At 53.3% G+C, this 20,812-nt stretch overlaps 1 protein-coding gene across 1 annotated transcript in view; it reads left to right on the top strand.

Annotated features, from left to right (window-relative positions):
• DNMT3A (DNA methyltransferase 3 alpha) overlaps positions 1-20,812 on the top strand; it is a 98,432-nt gene that overhangs the window by 35,682 nt on the left and 41,938 nt on the right. The window contains exons 3-4 of the mRNA XM_072770837.1: positions 4,111-4,215; positions 18,727-18,997. Of these exons, the coding sequence (XP_072626938.1) occupies positions 4,111-4,215; positions 18,727-18,997 (376 nt within the window). The remainder of the gene's footprint in view (positions 1-4,110; positions 4,216-18,726; positions 18,998-20,812) is intronic.

Here is a 20,812-nt window from a genome sequence, read left to right on the forward strand (position 1 = left end):
GTTGAATTGTCACAGCATCTCTGTAAAGGAGATACAGTCCACCCCGTTTTATAGGTGAGGAAAGCAATACAGGGTAAATAGCCTGAAATTACTAGTGATCAAGAGCAGGCCAGAAAGTCCAGCTCACCGCTGCCACCCCCCACCCCACCCTCTCCAAATCCCACCCAACTAGAATGTCTGCCCCTCTCCTGCCACTTCCCCACCGTAGGGATTGACTAATGCAGTCCCCTTAGCTGATGGATGAGGAAACCAACCTGGGCCCATGTCTGTTCCTACTAAATTTGTTGCTGTTTTCCAGCTGCTCCAAGTCACCCTGGATCAGATTCTTTCCTTTCAGAGTATTAGTGACGCCGCCTATTCAGTGCTGCTTACAGATTTGATAAGCATGTTTTACATTCCTTTGCTCAGTCCCTCAGCAAAGATATTGAATGAAACCAGATCTGCCCCTGTGGCAGATGAGGGGATGGATGGCTTGATACGCCTCCTTGAGGAGCATGGCCCTGAGCCATCTTCTCACCCTCCTCTGTGTTATCCCCCTAACTTTGTGTGAACTCAGGCGGGCCGGGAGCAGGAGGTCCCGCCACCCTTCTCTTTGCCCTGTGATATCGCCACATCATGGAAGAGTGATGGGTTGGCCCCAAATAACATGCTTTTCACAAATCCGTACTTTAGGGCCTGATGGAATGGGCACGGGCCAGGAGTTGCACAGACCTAGGTTTGAGTCCCAGCCCAGGCTCTTTGGGTTGTGCCCGACACCTGACTGTTGAACGGGGGCCGTGTCGCACCTTGCCCTTGCCCCTGGCACAGGGTGCAGGCTCAACACACGGCAGCCTACCCTGACAGTGTGGTGATTTCCACACTATCAACATGTCGAGACCTGGTTAGGTGACATGGCGTCCAGGCATTCCTTCCTCCCGAGGTGTATTGCACTGAACTGAATACAGCGGGGTAGGATGTGTTGAGCATCTCCTGTGCATCAGGCATGGCACTGGTCCCTAAACGTGCCAAATTACAGCAGTGTCCAGGTAGCACGGGAGTTGCCTATCAGGGCACCACCACACCCAGCCCCAAAAGGGTGTCTCCACGTGCTGATGGAAGCCAGGGCTTGCCAGTCCTGAAATGTCAAGTGCCTTTGGGTTTTTTCGTTTTTTTTTTTTTTTTTTTTTTTTTTTAAGATTTTATTTATTCATGGAGGGGGGTGGGTGGGCAAAGGGAGAAGCAGGCTCCATACAGGGAGCCTGATGTAGGACTTGATCCCAGGACTCCAGGATCACGCCCTGGGCCGAAGGCAGGTGCTAAACTGCTGAGCCATTTGGGAATCCTCAGTACTGTTGTTTTTAGGTCATTGCAGTAGGGTAACTGTGTCTCCTTGTTGCTGTGCAGGGTCTCAGGTCAGTTCAGAATAAAAGAAAATCAGATGAATCCCTCTGCCAGAAATGCAGTCTGCTAAAGAAATAGTTCAAGCCTGGAATTTCTGGGAAGCAGGAGTCTTCCCAGACCCTGTGGCCACCCAAACTGATCCTGATGCACGTTGGTGCCCCCCTCTCTTGCCCATTGCCTTGTGCATTTCAGTCCCATGGGCCCCGCCATGAGGAACGGTCAGCAGCTTGGTCAGCAGCTCAGCCAGGTCTGGCCTGGTGCTTTCCAGGCAAACACAGCGGGCTGAGCCGGCCTCCTGCTGCCAGGGGAAATGGAAGCTCCCTCCTGTGGGGGGCATGTGGAGCACTCACTAAGTGCAGGACCCGTTTGAGGCTCTGGGAACTCAGCAGTGTGCAAAACAGACAAGAGGACAAAACATGGGACACCTGAGTGGCTCAGCAGTTGGGCGTCTGCCTTTGGCTCAGGGCGTGATCCTAGGATCCAGGATCGAGTCCCACGTTGGGCTCCTTGCATGGAGCCTGCTTCTCCCTCTGCCTGTGTCTCTGCCTCTCTTTCTCTCTCTGTGTCTCTCATGAATAAATAAATAAAATCTTAAAAAAAAGAAAAGAGGACAAAACATTTGTTCATTACTCTTCAAAACCTGAGAAGCAGGCAGAGTGGGCACCTTCATACTCCCCTTTTATGGACGAGGAGAGTGAGGCTCAGAGAGAGCGATACTGTGAGTAGCTAATGAACAAGCCAGGCTCAAACCCATTTTGGTCTGCTCTAAGTCCTGTGCCTTCGCATGACCTCACATAACCTCACATGGACTGTTGTTTTTGTTTTTTTAGAAGATTTTATTTATCTATTTGAGAGACACAGAGTGAATGAGAGAGAGCATGAGTATGAGCAGGGGAGGAGGAAAGGCAGAGGGAGAATCAGATTCCCTGCTGAGCGGGGAACCAGACATGGGGCTCGATCCTAGGATTCCATGATCATGACCTGAGCCAAAGGCAGATGCTTAACCAACTGAGCCACCCAGGTGCCCTGTGGACTCTGTTTTGTGAATGCTGTTACCTAGTCAGAATGATCAGGATCGTGCTCATTTAGCAGCAGTGGAACCAGCACCATCTCGGCCTGAAATTCACTAGATCCAGTTGATCCAGTTGAACTGGATCCAGTTGATTCAATTGTGTATATCAGTTGAAACCCTCACCAAGGGACGCCTGGGTGGCTCAGTGGTTGTGCACCTGCCTTTGCCCCAGGATGTGATCCTGGAGACCCGGGATCGAATCCCATGTCAGGCTCCCTGCAGGGAGCCTGCTTCTCTCTCTGCCTGTGTCTCTGCCTTTCTTTCTGTGTGTCTCTCATGAATAAATAAATAAAATCTTAAAAAAAAAAAAAAAAAAAACAACTCACCAAGATTAAGGTCCTTTGGAAATATGTCCTCTCCCTGCAATCCAAATGATCATTTCTTATACAGGGGTGTCTGCAGGGGTCTCAAGGAACAGCCCAGAACCAGAGGCCTGGCCTACCATGGGGTATGTGCCCCAGCCCCTCCACCATCTGGCGGTTCCCCCTGTAGCCTTTCTGCCCTCACAGCTTCTCTGCCATGTTTTCCTGAAAAGAGCCTGTCAAGGGTCTCTGGTCCTGGTATAGACTCTCTGTCTCTCCATCCTGGACCCTCCCCTCCCGCCCACAGACGGGCAAACCACAAGCGATTTTGAAATCACAGAAAATGAAAGTTGAGTGGGATGTTGAGGGACATCTTGATTAAATCCACAGGGAACCCGCACACCTTCCCTTTTACTCTTCTGGGGCACCAGTTGCTGCTCGGGGTTGGCATCCTCCCCAGGGAGGACTTTGAAGCCATCTTTGGCTCCTGACATCATGCAGTGCTCAAAGAGCTGCCTGTAGTCCCTCTGCTGGGTCAGGGTCCCTTTCTCCTTCCCCAACATTGTTTCTGTTTGTGATTAGTCATGCTGGAGCCGGCTGAGTCAGAAGCGACCCGTGGGTGGTTTGTGGCCGGGCTGCTGGAGCAGTGAGGCAGGAGGACTTTCTAGGTTTCTGACTGTGCTCCAGGAGACAATGTTGCAGGGCCCGGCCCTCATAGGTGCTGGATGAGGTGGGTCACGACGCGAGACTTCGGGTCCAGGGCTCAGTGAATTCAGGGAGGGCATCAAGATAAACCCCAGACAATGTCTGTGAGATGCTCCTGTGGGGTGACAGACATGCGGGGCAAATGCTTCTGGCAGGTGTATTCTCAGGGGCCGCGACAGTCCTCTATCGTTTGCCACCGTCCTCATTCCAAGTGTTGCATGTGTTTCCAGTTGCTAAATTTAATAATTCTTTTCAGGGGATCTTACTCTTTTCAATAAAAGTGACCCATTAAATATATAACTAATTTAATTTTTGTACCTGTGTAAGATTTGTTTCACATAAATAAAACCCTATCCAGAGACACGCTTTATGTCAGAGCATGTGTTGTGATTCTGTGGCTGAGAAAATGTGTCCACCAGGAGACACAGCTGCACGGTGCCAAGTTTGCAGCATCTACCCTGAAGTCCCCCAAGGTTTTATTTATTGACTGAAGCTTCACCAGGCAAGACACAGATGAAAGTCGCCCCTGCTGGGGTGGTAGGGGAACAGCCTGACATGGCTCTGGAAATGTGGCTGTCATGGGATGGGGGGACAGGGGAGGAGTACTCTCGGATCCCGCCCTGGCTTCATAGGCTGTGTCTGTACCCACAGGAGGGAGAGGAGCAGGAGGAGGCCCGTGGCAAGGAGGAGCGGCAGGAGCCCAGCACAACTGCACGGAAGGTGGGGCGGCCTGGGCGGAAGCGCAAGCACCCCCCGGTGAGTGTCATGGCATCCCTCCAGCACGCAAATGCACACACGTGCACACATGCATGCTCTACACGCAGTGATATGTGTCCCGCAGGCACCTGGGGACATTAAGACTGGGCAATGCGATGCACCCCTCCAGCTGCAGAGCTCACTGACATTCCCCAGGCTTTGAATCCTACCACCACCCTCACAACTTTCCTGTTTTCTGCATTGAATTGGAAGCCCCTAGAGACCAGAGGACTTGCACTGTGAGTTGTGGCAGAGCTGAGATCTGCTTCCAGAAGAGTCAGTAAGACAGCCTGATGGTTTCCACCAGCCCAGCCCTGTGGCTTGGACAGCGGGACTTGCCATTCCCTGGCTGGCCCACCCAGGGCCCTCCCCTTGCCATCCACACACCCACCCTGGGCCTCAGCCCCACCTGAGGACCTGGAAGGGGCGAACCTGTGTCTTGGAGTCTGATCAAAGTGAGGAGAGAAGCAGGCTAGCGGGTGCCTTCAGAATAAAGAATGAGAAGGAGACACTGTTTAAGTGTGTGCTACGGGGCCGGCCCCAAGCCCAGGCCTCTGGAGGCCATAAGCCCTGAGTCTGGGAGGAGCCCCAGGGTTGCCCAGGATGAACAGTGCTCTGGAGGGTACACCCCATGGGCTCAACAAGCCTGCCTACCTATGCCTTAGACTCAGAGGCAGAGTGATAGTTCCTTGCCAGCCCCGAAGACAGCTGGTTCCTCTCTTTCAGCCCCTTCCAGCTGAGAATGGGAAAGCCCAAGCCAGTAGGCAGTGGGGAGCAGGAGGTCAGATTTGTAACTGGCCTGTCAAGGAGATGTTCCCATTGGGGCAGGGTTTTCTCCTTTGGACTAGAGAGTCACGGTGAATGGTGGCCTTAGTGAAAGGGACAGCAGAGGGAGGGAGGGCTGTGCCAGCTGGAGGTAGGAGGGCTCTCAGCCAGAGGGCTGCACCTGCGGGTACCAGTGCCAGTTCTACTGGAAGGTTGGGAGGGGCGGGGGGCAAGCAGAAGTTAAGTCATTTAATTGGTAAGTAATTTTAAGCATTTTAATATTAAAGCAAACATGGATATTTTATGGCCTGTAATGAAAAATTCACACGAAGTTGAAAGATAAAACAGGGGACTTCAAAGGAGTTTCCAGCTTGCAGCAGACTCCAGGCTGTACTCCCAGGTTCCCAGGGTGCCCCCCTCCTCCCCAACTTGTGGGAGAAGGTGGAGGGCCCCAGTGCAGGCTGGAGTGGGAGGGGGAAGGGGAGCCAGGCTGAGTCAGAGCCCACCGGTAATTCCCCATCTACATGTGTGGTCATGATCTGTGGGCTAGAGCTCCGCCCCTCATCCAGGTGCACCGGGGACCACAGCCACCACCTAGAGCAAATAGAGACCCAGCAACCCTTTGGCTCATCCCTGTGAGTCACTAGGACCCAGAGGGAGGGCACATCACCGAGAGGTGGAGTAGGCCCCCGGGACAGAAAGTGCAAGGCAGTCAGGGACAGGTGTGTGGAAATGTGTCCAGAGATGGACAGATGAGAGGGAGCAGGGGCAAGGCCGAGTGGGGGAAGGGTCAGAGGGTCATATGCCCTCCCCTTCCCTGGCCCGGAATAGGGGCTAGTGTAGAAGGAAGAACACTGTCTTCAGAATATAACAGACCTGGGTTTCAGTGCTGGCTCCACCACTCACCACCCATGTGACCTTGCAGAAGTCACTGCCTGAACATTGGCTTCCTCCTCTGAAAGACAGATTATAAGGTTGCATTCCTCCTAGCTGCCCATGGGAATTAAACGTGTGCAAGCACCAGAGAACCAGTGCTTCTCAAAGGTCCATCCTGCCCTTGCCCGGCCAAACCTTTTCATTTTAGGAGGCCATAGCAACCTCGGTTTGATAGAAGAAACAGCACTGGATTTGCTGCTTCCCAGCTGTGTGACCTTGAGCAAATTACTGAACTGCTCTGAACTTCTGCTGCTTCATTGGGAAAATACGGCTACCAGTAATATCTGTCCTGTCCAACCTCCGGGGATACTTTGCAAATAGCAAAGGGGATCCAAATGTGCAGGGTGGGCCGTATAATACACCTGCCCCTTGCAAGGGCCAGTGGGGCCAATGTCTACCAGACCTTTCAGGTAGGAGCCTAGCCTTGGCCTCTGAGGAACCCTGGCGGGAGGTGCTGCACATCCTGTGCAGGTCATAGTCTGCCGTGGTCCAGCCCATGCCCTAGCTGACACCTGCAGCCCCCTGGACTCTCAAGAGAGGCCCCAGGACAGGAGAGAGAGCATGGGGAAGGCAATGCTGATGGGGGAGGAAGAGGGCTGAGGTGGCTGTTGTGAACGGGCCCCCTAGCCCACTGGGGGAACAGAAAGACTGACCCCAGAGAAGAGAGCTCATGGGCTTTCCCAGGCAGCAGGCCTCTGGGCCCCCAGGGGAGCCCATGTGAGGGACAATGGTGCTGTCGCTAGAGGTTGGCTCCTGGTCCCCTGGCTCCTAGGCTGTCTGGCTGGCTTGTGGAGCAGGTGCTTGTCCTGGCCTCCTGTCCCCAGCAGAGGAACATAGCCGGAGGGCTTCTTGGGGACCTGGTATAGCTGTGGCCCTGGGAACAGATTGACCAGGGAGCTTTAAAGCAGCTGAGTGTGTGTCATCCAGCTAAGCCTGGAAAGAGGAGGGAGCTTGGCTCAGATCCCGACAGGTGGCATGGAGGGGGGAGTGCTGGGAGGCTGAGAGTAAGAGCTGGCTTCGGGCTGGGGTCTTTATTTGTGCATTTCCTGTGCTGGCCTGGGAGCCATAAGGTACAGCCTCTAGTGTCCTTAACCATCCCCTGGCCCCGATGCTAAGAAATCATTGTCTCTCTCTCTTCGTTTTGTCCCCAAGGCCTGTCTGTCCCTGGGTATCTTCTACTCATTCGTGTTCTGGCATCAGCCTCCTGGCTGCACCCCCACCTAGACCAGACCCCAGCTGCTCCCAATATACTTTATAACTCCTCGGCCACAGACACTTGATACCCGCTGAAGGGACCACACTGGTAAATAAGACTTACCTTTCAACCTGGTGTGCTAGAGAGAGGAGGGCCACGAGTGTTACACTAAATACTGTCCACGGGACGATTCTGTCCAAGAATTTTCAGAGACCCCATTTCTTATGGGACTGAGATCTGAATGGGTCCTCACCACATGATCTCTCCTGCCCCTGCTCTGGTGCTCAGAGTCCACTGCTTTTGTCATAAAAACCCCAACTTCTCGCTGCCCCCCCCGGGGCAGAGAAACCCGGGACATTTCTGTCTCCCTGCCCACTGTCACAGACCTTCTGAGCTTGCCCTGCAAGTGAAGCCCACCACAGCCATTGTGACCCTCCCTTCTGAGCTGTTTGTAAAATTAATCAAAACGAACACTAGGGAATAAAAGAGTAGATGGGGGCGCCTGGGAAGCTCAGTCAGTTAAGTATCTGCCTTCAGCTCAGGTCGTGATCTTGGGGTCCTGGGATCAAGCCCTGTGTCGGCCTCCCTGCTCAGCGGGGAGCCTGCTTCTCCCTCTCCCTCTGCCTGCAGCTCCCCCTGCTTGTGCTCTTTCTCTGTCAAATAAATAAATAAATAAATAAATAAATAAATAAATCTTTTAAAAAAGTAAAAAGAGGTAATAAGCCCATTTACCATATGCTTGGAGGGCACTGGGCTTTTGAACTGTTACATGTCCTATAAAAGGACCTGAGAATAAGTAATTTGAAACTTTTATGTCAATCTGATACTGTCACCACATCCACATGCGTAATTTTGTATTTTACCAAAGTATCATTTCTTGATGGATTGAGAACTAAGAAAACTAAAACAAAAACCTGGCCTTTCACCCCAGATAGTTAGAAAAGCACACAGAGGAAGCTTGTCCCTTCCACTAGATTTGATGTTTCGTGCCACCCTGCATTGCACTGTCTACCTACCTCACTGAAGCCAGAGACCATGAATAAAGGCTCAGAGTTGTGTAGCACTTTATTGCCTAAGGAGGCTTTCAGCAAGGATGACCTCCCTGTGTGAGGTAGGTGGGGCCTCTGTCATCACCATGCCCACATTCAGATGAAGAGACCAAGGTTCAGAGAGGATGACTGGGGCTTGGACACCACATGTCCTGCTTGCAAAGCCCACAGGGCTCATTCCTCCTCACCCCTCCAGTCACGTGCCCTGGAAGCCTGGGTGTCCAAAATCCCCTTTAAGTTAACATGTGAATGCAGGGCTGTTGGAAAGAAGTATAGGCCTGGTCCAAAAAGCAAGCATACAGAGAAACAGAACTCATATATACCATGAGGAGGGTGATTGACCTCAGTACCGGGGAGCCTGTGGGGAAGTGGGGAAGGCGGCCGTGGTCCGAGGTGTGAGAGTTGGGCCCATTAAAACCAGGCAGTGGCGCTGGGCTGCAGCCCTGGCCTCAGAGCCAGGATGCTTGAGTGGAGCAGGCAACAGGAACAGGAAGCCAGTGCGGGGTGGGGCGGGGCCTAGGAAGGGAGCTGGCACCTGGGCTCAAGGCCTGTGGGCTGGCCCGTGCCCACGATGGGGAGGAGGGACGGCAGCATGCAGGGCTGATTTCTGCTGGCCGGAGAGTGTGAGCCTGTTTGTGGGTGTGAGCGTCGGGGTGGGAGAAAGAGGCGTCTTCCTGTCCAGCAGCTTCTGAGGACGTAACAAGTGAGGGCGTCACCAGGCCCGGCAAGCCCTGCGACCACCTTTGTCTTTCATGCTGGTTACAGCTGGGGCATCAGGAGGGACGGTTGCTGCCCTTGCCCACTGGACCCTGGAGGGTGACCAGCCCTTTGGGGCTCCATACCCTGTTTACTAGCTATATGTATTTATTCATTGAAGATTTATACCCACCAACTTCCTCCAGGGTTATTTTTGCTCAGTGGGAGCATTCTGAGGTCACCTCTTGCTAAGAATAACCCGGAGGGGGAGGGGGAAGGGGGGCTGGGGCTGGGAGAAGGGGCTGAGCTCAGCCAGGCCAGTCCAAAGCCAGCATTACTCACTCCACATTGGAGGCTAAGCCTCTGTCACAGTGCCCAAATGAGTTCAAGAGGACAAAGCCGCCCCCCTCTTCGGAGCAGAAGACTTGGGGTATAAACTGGGAAGTTAGGGAGCCATTCAACTGCAGCTTAAGCCAGCTGGGGACAGTTTGACTCAGCTGTTGGGAGTTTGCAGTATTGGCTCATTTGCCAACCTAATAGCAACTTTTGTCTTGTCTCCTGGTTAAGACAGAGCTCAAATCCCCTCTTTGTGTCCAGGTCGGAATGGTTCCTTCAGCAATCCCTGGAACCTTGATTCAGTGACTAGGTGCCCCCTGGTTTTTATGCACAAAACTTTCAGAAAGAATATCTCCCAGTCCTAGCCACCAGCCCCCTCAGAGGCTCCTCTCCCTGCAAGGCGCCCCTCTGCTCATGTTTTTGAAGGTGTGAGGAGAACAGATCTGTCACACATCTTAGGAGGTTAGAGACCTCTCTGGTAACTATGCCCTGCGGATTCATCTGCCCATTCCTGCACCTGATTGGTCAAAGCAGCACTCACCAGTGGCATCTGGTCCTGAGAGCCTGGCTAGAGGTCTGGTCTTCAAGTGCCAGAGATACATTGGCGGGGGTTGGGGGGGTGGCGGGAAGGGGTTCGGGTTGGGTCTGGGAGGGAAGGGAGTTAATGTTTAGAAATCCAGGGAAAAGTGGGAGACTTTCCTACCCAGAACCTTCCTGAACAAAGGTGTGGAGGGAGGAATGTGCGCCAAAGGAGAACCGTGCGCTTACTGGTGTGGCTGAGTGCCTAAGGGCTTCGTGTACGAACACATTGGACCTTGGTTGGAGAGGGTGTTTGCTGGCGGCCTGAGGTGTTTATCCTCTCAAAAACGTGTGTATCTGGAAGATTTTTGAGGGGGTCGGGGGGCGTGAAGCGATTGGGGTCATGTTTTGGGAAGCTGGCCCTGGCATCTGTGAGCATGGTGGGTTGAGCACGAGAGGATGCAGGGAGATAGGAGGGTGGGGTCAGGTGGGGTGAGATGGTGCCAGAAAACACCCCCAGAGCCTGCTAGGGGGAGGCAGCCGGGGACAGAATTGGCTGGGCCCTTACCGCCGGCCCCTGCGGACCAGGGAGAGCCAGGGGAAAAAGAAGATGTTACAGGCCCCAGGGCTGACGTCAGTGTTACTGTCAGAGACGGAGACTTCTGGAAGAGAGCAGATTTGGCAGGGGCCCTTGTGGAGGCCACTGTAGATAACTGGTCTTAGAGGGGAAGCATCTCAGTGAAATCCCAGAATCTCCATGTTGTTTTTCCAAAAATCCTTGTTGTTTTTCATCCCTCCCTGTTCCCTTTCCTGGACTCACACAGTCCAGGGTCACCTCCAGAGAAAGTCACGTGCTCCCCCGGGTCTGGCCTCCGTGGGCTTCTGTAGAGCCTGAGCTGCACCTGCGCCCCTCCTGTGAGGCGGAGACTCGCCGGCACTGCATCTGGACAGAGCTGCTAAAGCTGCTTTTCTTTCATCATCCTTGCCTAGAGAATTGGGTGCCCTTCGGTCCTGCCACCTTGAGAAAGATAGAACCCAACTGGAAAAGCTCCAGAGCAGGGCAGCTAGCTTGATCAAGGGGAAGGCAGTGGTGCCAAGCGAGGACAGACAAGAGAGATTATGGCTCCCTGGTCTGGAGAGACAAAGGCTAGAGGGGATGTGATTAAAGCTATGAAATCACATTGTGGGGTGGGGCAGGGGGAGTGTACCCCCATGGGGGTGCGGTGGCGGCAGTGAGGGGAAGAGATACCCATTTGAAGCTTTAGAAAGGTACGTGAAGCATAGAAAAGAAGGCCCCGTTTCCCATGGTGGGTTTCCTTCTTACCAAACCCCAGCCATGGACTGTAGAGGTTGAAAATAGAAATGACTTCAAAAGAGATTTACTTAAATATATGGATCTTCTATACATAATGGCTTTTTAGAGGGAGCCTCCAGCTCATCCTGAAATCCTTTGAGGTTGACTTCAAAGAGCACAGCCAGGCCCTCTTCCAGGTGGACAGGTGTCCCTGCCGGAAGCGGAACCCCAAGTGGCTTGGCCACCACCAGGCATGTTCGCTCTTGCATCCACTTGCCATGGCCAGCAGGGGCACTGACTGTGTTACCTCTAAGGCTCTGCTGGGCTCTGAAGTTGTCTCCTAGAATTAGTGTCTGTCCGTCCATCTGTCTCTGACACAGGCACCCATAGTAGAGAGATCTCTGGGAGGAGGAAGGGAAGGCAGCTCATCAGCCTAAATGGTGAGGCCCGGAGGGCATGCCCAGGCTTTCCAAAGTTGGCCTTCCTTGGCTTCTGGTCCTACTGTCCCTTAGTCCCCCTGGTGGCTCTTTTAGCTGCTCCACCAGGGAAAAGGAAATCGGAGGAGTCAGAGTCCTAGTTCCAAAGTTTTTGGAGCCTGACTCCATTCACCCTAGGAAAGCCGAGCAGGAAGGCTTTGAGGACCTCTCTCGGGAGTTGGCACCGGGTGGACCTCTCCTGTTCTCCCTGCCTCAAGGCTACTTCCGGCCAGTCAGATCCAGGGCTGCCAGCAGAAGGGGCTGCAGGAAGGCCTGGAGCAGAGGGGAGGGGGGAGCATGGGCCCAGTGCCAGTGCTTGTGGGACAGGCTGGCCTGCTGTTTCCTGAAGCTAGAGTCAACCTGGGAAAAATCCAGGGCTCGGTCAGGGGGCTGATGGGCCTGCAGTTGTGAGGAGAGGGGGACTGTTTACGTGTTTTTGTTGATGTCACTTTGCCGCATCCCTGCACATCTCCCGGGCTGTGTCTCCGGGAGGGGGCGCACCCCTTGTGTGTCTGTGCGTGTGACTGTGTGTCTTTAATCAAGAGGCCAAGGCTGGCCGGATGCCAGGGTTCCCGGCTGGCACGGAGCTCAGTGCTGCCAAGGGCCTTAAAAGCACAATGGCGGTAACATGGGAGGGGAGGGGCCGCCTCACATCTGCCGGCCGCTGGGCCTCCTTCCCCGGCCTCCTTCCCCAGAAGGCCCCCTCCAGCCGCAGCCCCTGGCCACCGGTGGGGCGGGGCAGAGCGAGCCAGGTGCCCGGAGCCAGCCCCGCACGCCCCTCACGCCGCACGCCGGCTCGGACCTCCAGGGGCTTCCGGTCGGAGAGGCCGGGCCCTGGGCCTGCCCCCTCCACACCTGGGCCCAGGTGAGCCTGCGCGCAGCTGCTCCCCATGCCCCGGCCGCCCCCGGCGAGTGGACTTTTCTGTCCATGGTGTCTGGGCCTTGTCTCCTCTATGTCCTTTTCCCTCGTCTCTTATTTGCCAGGTATTAATTTTTTGTGTGTAAATATTATTATTCTAATAAACGGCCTCTCAAAAGTCACTTCCTTATTTGGAGCCTCAGCCCTCTGCCCGGCCTTGGAAGGCCAGGCCTCACCTGGAGAGGGAGGGGTGGGAGTTCTGGGGTCTGCTCCAGACTTCCAGCAGAGCAGGGGGAGGACAGGGGCTGGGGCCCGGACAGGTTCACTGAGGAGGGTTACTTCCTCGCCGGCCGCCGTGGCTGCTGCCAGGGAAACAGCCAGCGGCCTTTCCCTGGCCCTGCTTAGGCACATCAAAGCCTCCTTTTCCTCCTGGGAACCCTGGGGATTTGAGGTTGGGTTTTTCCAGAGACTCAACCCAAAGGGGGAGCGGCTTTCCAATGCCTCTCTTGTACCTGGGTCATTCTGGAAGCTTTACCACTTAGAAGGTGGTGTGACTGGAGGCAAGCCTTGGAGCCTTTTTCCTCCAGAAGAGTGAGGGTAATACCCCACGTCAAGACAATTGTGATAATTACGTTTATTAATTGTATACGTGTATTTATGCTGCGTGCTGTGCTTTGTGCTGGGGAGCTGTAGGTGGAATGGTTGGAAGGGAGACAAATAAAAAAAATAAGTAAAGTAAATCTCATGCGTCTGGGAGGGAGACACACAATGAATAATGAGGTGCAGCAGAGGAGTGCTATAATGAGATAGGGTGTGAAGAGCTCTGTAAACAAGCCGTGCCTGCAGTGGGCTGGGGGTTCCGTGACCACTGGGGTGGACTTTATCCCCACTCCTGCACTGGGGAGGGGCTGAGGGGACTGGGGAGGCCTGCGGCCTGGGGGCAAGGCCTAGCACAAATGCCTCCCAGGGGTGAGTGTGTGTTTGTATTCCTGTGTCTCTGTGTGTGTGTGTGAGTGTGTGTGTGTGAGAGAGAGAGACAGCCAGGAAGACTTGAAAATGTTCCTGAGAAGACAGAAAGTAGAACAGTGGTGACTGGGGGGGCCGGGGGAATGGGGAGTTAATATTTCGTGGGGACAGAATTTCAGTCTCAGGTGACTAAAAAGTTCTGAAGATGGATGGTGGTACTGGTCATACAACGCGGACGTGCATGATGCTACTCAATTGTACATGTGGAAATGGTTAAAATGGTAAATATTATGTATATTTTACCACAATATTTTTTAAAGTTTTTTTATTTTTATTTTTTAAAGGTTCTTAGAGAAAGGCAGTCTCTGGTCAGTGCCCCAACCCTCAGCGCAGGGGGCGGTGGGGGGAGTTTCAACAGCAGCATTATTGACATTTTGGGCCAAATAATTCTTTGTTGTGGCTTCCGCCCTGTTCTTGCACACTTTTCGGCAGCATCCCTGACCCCTACCCACTGGAAGCCAGCAGGCCTCCCCACCCCAGCGTGACCTCCAGAGGTGTCTCAGACACATTACCAAGTGGAGAGCCACTGCCTTCCTCAGCTTGGAATAAGCCATGGCTTTACCCAAATCTGTTGCCCCCAAATCTGTTGCCCCGACTCCTTAGCCCCACCTCCCGGGGAGAGAGGGGCATGCACAGCCTGCCATTCCCATTCATCTACCTCTCTGCTCCCTCCCCTCAGCTCCACAGGTGAGAAGCAGAGGAAGTTGAAATTGTCACCTTCAGCTGCTGGTGGTGGCTTCTGAAAGAACCAGGGGCTTCTGCTGCTTCCCCTCCCCCTTCCCCCACGAGGAAAAATGAGTATCTCAGGGTATGCCCTGTCTCCTTTCAAGGCAACTGTCAAATAAAAGCAAATGAAAACAGAATTTTAAGCAGTTACATGTGACGTGCAGCTAGGTTGAAACTCTGTCTATGCACATGAGCAGGATGTTCTGAGTCTTAACCTAGGCTTGGCATTCAGGAATCAGTTATGGGTACTGAGTGCCCACCCTGTGCCCTGCACCTGCTGAGTCCAGCCTGATAAAGCAAAGTCCCTGCCTCCAGGAATGGACAAGCCAAGGGTGATGGGGGACAAAAGGTGGCTGAGAGGAGGGCATGGAGGTAGGGGCAGAAGGGTGCAGGCCTGGCTCTCCGAGGGGCTTCCAGGTGTGGATTAGGCTGTTCTTCTCATCAAAGGTGCCCCTTTCAGGTGCCCCCAGCCTCTCTCAGAGATTCGGACAGCCACTTCAGGCCATCTGCCTGTGAACCTCCTTCCTTCCTCTCAGTGGTTTCTTATAGGTGGATTCAACTGCTCAGCTGCCTGGGCCCCAGAGAGGGAGCCAGTGAGGGTCCACTACTGGCTGGGGCAGGGCAGAGGTGGGGGTATGCCTTTTTTAAAAAAGAGATTTTATTTTTAAGTAATCTCTATACCCAATGCGGGGCTTGAACTTTCAACCCGGAGCTCAAGAGTTGCATGCTTTCCCATACTGAGCCAGCCAGGTGCCCCAGGGTGGGAGGGCTCTTGGGGGTTAAGTTGGATCAAGGGCTGGCCTGAGTGGGAGTCAGCAGTTCCCCTGATCCCAGAGCTTTGGCCTACACAGGCTTATCTAGAACCAGAGAGGGTGGCCTGGTTGGGAAGAGAGGAGGTGAGGACTAGGGGGGCAAGGCGGGGATTTCAGCATGCTGAGCTAACCCTGGAGGGAGATCTGTAGAGAGCACTTCCTTCTCCTCATTTACCCACCTCTGGAAGGGGTGTGGGCCTTACACTGTTGCAACCTAGGGTCCTCCAGGGTGGGCCTGGAAGGGATGCTTGATCAGCATGGGTGTCAGGGCAGGTACTCCTGGCTCTCTCTGCTATGGAGCTGGCAATCAACAGGAAGTGAGTCCCAGGGTGAGAGGAGGCCATGTGGTCCCCGGGCAGGAAGTTAGTGACAGCAGAGTTGTCTTGAGTAGCTTTGTGGGGCTGGGAGCCTGCCCCAACTTGAGGTGTCTGTGGGGCAGCATGTGGCCAGAAGGCAAAAGGACATGGGCATGATAAGAGCTTGGCTGTGACCTGAATTTCCCAGCCTGAGTTGGCCAGGGGGACCGCCACCCCACCTCCCTGGCAGTGCCACATTTAGAGCTCTGTGATGCCCGGTACAGCCAGACATTGGGGTGTCTATGGGGGCCTGGGCATGCCCCACTCTGCCTGGGCTGTCTAGAGGCGAGAGGATTTATACCAGGGAGGGGCATTCTAGGCCAAGGAACCCTGTTGGCTTGAGCAGGGAAGTAGGAAAGGCCATCTGAGTCCTAGACAGTGTGTCGGGTCCAATACTCAGGGATGGAGGCTAAGGAGAAAGACAGGGCCTGCTTGCTCACTTGCATGCCTGTGTTTGGCCTCCTGGCTCTGCTGGCTTCAGCCCTCTGTGACCAAGGCTGGGCTAGCAGAGGACTTCTTGTTTCTGCCAGACGCCTCCTCTTTCTCTTGCTCTAGCCCCACCCCCACCCCCACCTGCCAAGGACTGCACACATTTGCAGCTTTCCATGGGAGCTTCCCTTCCTGGAAGCAGGCCTGCCCCAAGCTACCCCACTCAGCCAGGAAAACAGCTTGGCAAGTCCCTCTGCTTGCCTTCAGGCTACCCTGTGTGCCTAGAGCCTTGGCCAGGGAAGACTCTAGTTTTTCTTTTCTTTTCTTTTTTTTTTTTTTTTTTTTGTCCCCAAGGCCCTTGTTCCTATTTGCCACCCTGGGGGGGTTCTTGGACAGATAGCAGCTGGGTTCAGAGTTGAGGATATAGACCTTAGAGCAGAAGCAGCCTTGGAGATTACTGGGCTGTGTGGGGAGGGAGCCCAGCACTCTCAGGCTGTCAGAGTGCACTTGAGTGGTACAAGTCTTTGGAGGGAATTTGGCCAATCTACTCACACTTAAAGCAGGCCTCTACCAGCCAGCCCACTTTTGGGACTCTGATTTAGACATACACAGGCACATAGAACTGTAAGTGCAGGGGGTTCACTGCAGCAAAAAGCAAATCGGCCCAAAGGCCCACAATTAGGGAACTGTTTGAATAAATTATGGAGCATCCATTCAATAGAATGTTGAGCAGCTGTGAAATAGGAGACAGATCCATATGCACGGGTATGGAGAGATGCCCACTATGCTTGGTAAGTGAAAAAGCAAGTTATAGAACACTGAGTAGTAAGATACCCTATTAGGGAAAAAAAATTCTGGATCTGGCTGTGTGTGTGAATCCATGTGTGTAAACATGTAACTCACACACCATCGTAGATGCATAGAAACAAAGTCTAGAAAGGATACTCACCAAACTGTTAAGGGTTTACCTGTGATTTTGGAGGTAGGGGATTGAAAAAGGAGCCTTAACCTTTTACCACGACTCATTTTTATGTGGTTTGAATGTTTGTATGTGTCTGACTTTTATAAACAGGAGGAAAAAAAGACTTAGGGGTGGCAGGCTAGCAGCGTGTTTGCCCTTCCCACAGGCATTCGGGGGATGGAGCCGGGCAGGACTGCTGAGGGCAGCCCTGTGCCCATGGGCATGGCAGGGCACTGAGCACAGGGGATGCTTGCCTCTTCTGCCCCAAGAGGACACCTCCATTCCCTCTGAGGTGCCCTAGCCTGCTTGCCCCTGCAGGGCCAAGGACAAAGTACTCACCAGGCTTTCATGCCCTCACTCTGTCCTTCAAAGTGTGCTGCCTCGAGCAAGTCCTAGAATTCTCTGAGAGCCTCCTCAGGGAGGGTGAGTGGGTCGACATGGGTAACGGTGAGAGGGAGTGACCTTTACAAAGCACAGTTATGATTACCCTTTTTTTTTTTTTTTTATGATAATCACACACAGAGAGAGAGAGAGAGAGAGGCAGAGACACAGGCAGGGGAGAAGCAGGCTCCATGCACTGGGAGCCCGACGTGGGACTCGATCCCGGGTCTCCAGGATCGCGCCCTGGGCCAAAGGCAGGCGCTAAACCGCTGTGCCACCCAGGGATCCCTATGATTACCCTTGATGTGATTCTTATTACCTGGAACTGTAGTAGCAAGTTCAGTTCTTAGACTCTTGGGGATGAAGGGATACGTTTCCTTTTGGAAGGGGAGCATGAGACCACCGGCCCGGCTGGCTTACTGCAGAGGTTGCAAACTGCTCGTGAGGGCTGTGGCTCTCCAGGGGTTGGGGTGCCCGGAGAGCACGTGGGGTCCAGAGCTGAGGGAAAGACTTGTGCTGGGCTTTGGGGCCCCAGCATATTTGGGAGGCCCCCACTGAGCCTTGTGCTCCAGTTGGCAGCTAGTCACTATCTGGGTCTGGGCCTTGGGGGAAGCCAAAAGGAAAGCCAGAGGGATTTGGCAGAAGCCAGAGCAGCCCAAGGTTACCAGAACTGATGGGTGGCACTAGAATCTTCTGAGGAGGGGTCCTGATCTGAAGGAGGGATAGCGTGAGGAATGTTTGTCTTTTTTTTTTTTTTAAGATTTTATTTATTTATTCATGAGAGAGAGAGACGGAGGGAGAGACACAGGCAGAGGGAGAAGCAGGCTCCATGCAGGGAGCCCGACGTGGGACTCGATCCTGGGTCTACAGGATCAGGCCCTGGGCTGAAGGAGGTGCTAAACTGCTGAGCCACCTGGGCTGCCCGAAATGTTTGTTTTTTAAAAAAATCTTTGATATTTTATTTGATTGATTGATTTTTTATTTTATTTTTATAAGATTTCATTTATTTATTCATGGGAGACACAGAGAGAAAGAGGCAGAGACACAGGCAGAGGGGGAAGCAGGCACCCCGCAGGGAACCCAACGTGGGACTTGATCCCGGGTCTCCAGGATCACGCCCTGAGCCAAAGGCAGGCACTAAACTGCCGAGGCACCCAGGGACCCCCTGACTGATTTTTTTTAAGTAAGCTTTAGGCCCAGTGGGAGACTTGAACTCCAACCCTGAGATCAAGAGTCGCATGCTCTACTGACTGAGCCAGCCAGGTGCTCCAGAATGTTTGTTTTTACTTACATAGATATATGTATTTTTTTTTTCACTCATGAATAGCAGAATGTTTGTTTTTAACAGGGGCTGCAGAGTAGGCTTGGGAGTCCTATGTCACCTCAGGGAGTAGGGGTGGCGGCTTTGGTGGGGTGTCGCTTGGGCAGTGAAACCAGGCTGGTAGACATGGCTGGATTCTTCTGCTTCTTACACGGGAGGCCACAAACCCCTTGACTGCAGGGAGTCGGGCCCATGAATCCCTTGAAACAGAGAGCAAAATTGTTAGTATATTTGTTTACGTGGATGCCTGTGTGAACATGGTTTTCTGGACAAAGGGTGCATGACTTTCACCAGAATTTCAGAAGGGTTAGTGATCCAAAAGTGGCGCAAGACCACAGGTCTAATCCTCCCCTTCTGTTTCTTCATCTTTCCAGGTGGAAAGCAGTGACACGCCAAAGGATTCTGCAGTGACCTCCAAGTCCCCGTCCATGGCCCAGGACTCAGGCCCCTCAGAGCTGTTACCCAATGGGGACTTGGAGAAGCGGAGTGAGCCCCAGCCAGAGGAGGGGAGCCCTGCTGGAGGGCAGAAGGGCGGGGCCCCAGCAGAGGGAGAGGGAGCGGCTGAGACCCCACCTGAAGCTTCCAGAGCCGTGGAGAATGGCTGCTGCACCCCCAAGGATGGCCGAGGAGCCCCCACAGAAGAGAGTGAGTCCTGGGCGCTAGGGGAAGCCTCTTCTGGGCTCCCCAGGATCCCCCCCAAGGGTTAGAGACTTGGGGCCAACAGGTCCCAGGAGGCATGGGAGCCGAAGGTCTACTTGCCAAGGCTGTACCCTGGAGGCTGCTGGCTGGATGCAGCCTGCACACATGTTTTATTTGGCCCATGTAGTGTTTTAGACATTTTAAAAAATTAGTTGCCAGTATTTAAAAATCAAGAAATTTCACATAAAAATCTGGAGTTTTGGCTTCTCATGAGGAAAAAAAAAAAAAAAGCTAGATCTGGCAACAGTGGGTTTATAGAATGCCAACAGTTGCAGGACTGGGGTGATGGCTCTTCCCCCCACCCAACCTCTCTGTAGGCTGGTTGTGTGCCTCAGTTTCCCTCAGCCCTCACCTGGCCTGCTTCCTCTTTTATAAGACCCACAGCTCTCAGGGATTGTTGTGTCTGTAACCCTTCGCCTGAGTGTTCCAGGATGCCCGCCGAGGTGTTAAAAGTCCAGGAGCCTTCCCAGGCACAGATGTCTTGAACCCACCATGGGTTCAACTCAAATGTGGATGTGACTGAGTGGGTTGGGGGCGGAGTGGATGGGGGTGGCCAGTGAGCTGCCCAGCCCAGGCCCCTTCCTCCCCAGACTTTTTGGCCTTGCCCTGGAGTCCTGGAAAATTGCCTACTTTTCTCTTTCAGGTTAAGCCAGTGATTTCAGGGCCAACTGAGCTGTAAACATGTTAGTAATGAGGACAACTAGCATTTGTACAGGGCTTCACAGTTTACAGAGCGCTTTCTCATATATTATCACATTTGATCCTCCCGGGGCCCTGCCAGGTTGTTTTGCATATGTGCGTTTTAATTCAAAAAGTCTTCCTTCCAAGTGTGTATGATGGAATGAGTAAATTGATTAATTGGCATAACTTATTTTGTATGGCTCCAAACCCAATATTCCTGCAGGATTGAGAGCATTTCCAGAGAAGAAATTTCCAAATATAAAGATATATATATATTTATATCTTTCACTCATTAATTATTCAACTAATATTTTTATGATATTCCCACTATGCGCAAAGTGCTTTCTGAGGTACTCTGTGTTCGTCGTTTTAGTACTCAGTCTTCTTCAAGAGGTATTATCCCCATTTTAAGGCAGAAAAAAAACCCCTGCCACTTAGCGAGATGCAGTGACTTGCCCAGGGCCCCCAAGCCCATAAGGGGTAGATCCAGGATGCATTCCGTCTTGGTCTCTGGCTTCAAAGTTTTTATGCCCTTCCACTGTCCCCTTTTATTCTGCAGTGGGGTGCTCGCTTCGGCGGCACATATACTAAAAATATTCTGCAGTGGGGCTCAGGACAGGCCAGCCTGGAACTGCCCAGGGCTCCTGGCCTCACCTGAGTGTCTTGAGAGTTTGTCCCGACACTGGGCTGGAGGGAAATCCAGGAGGAAAGGAAGCAAAGGCACCATCCCTCCCATTAAGAAGACTGGGTGTTCCAGAGCGGAACCTGGGAGCCCATCAGTCCCCACCACCCCCACCTCCCGCAAATGTGCTGCTTCTCCCAGCTGGGCATGCCCACGGCTGATCCCCGGATTCCTGGGACCCCACCACTGGCTGGCACTGAGCTGCAGTCCTTCCCATCTGGTGGGATGGAGCCATTGCTCTAAGGCCGCCCTTAACCCTTGAAGGTTTGCTTTCACTTTGGGATTTCCCTGTCTCCGTTTCTATTTGTTCTCGAGTTCCTACTTCAAGTCAGTGAGTAGGTGTCTCTCAGACATCCATTTGGTGTGTGTGTGTCAGGATCTGTGCCAGGAGCTGGGGA

The sequence above is a fragment of the Canis lupus genome, chromosome 12, assembly GCF_048164855.1.
Source record: "Canis lupus baileyi chromosome 12, mCanLup2.hap1, whole genome shotgun sequence".
Classification (NCBI taxonomy): Eukaryota; Metazoa; Chordata; class Mammalia; order Carnivora; family Canidae; genus Canis; species Canis lupus.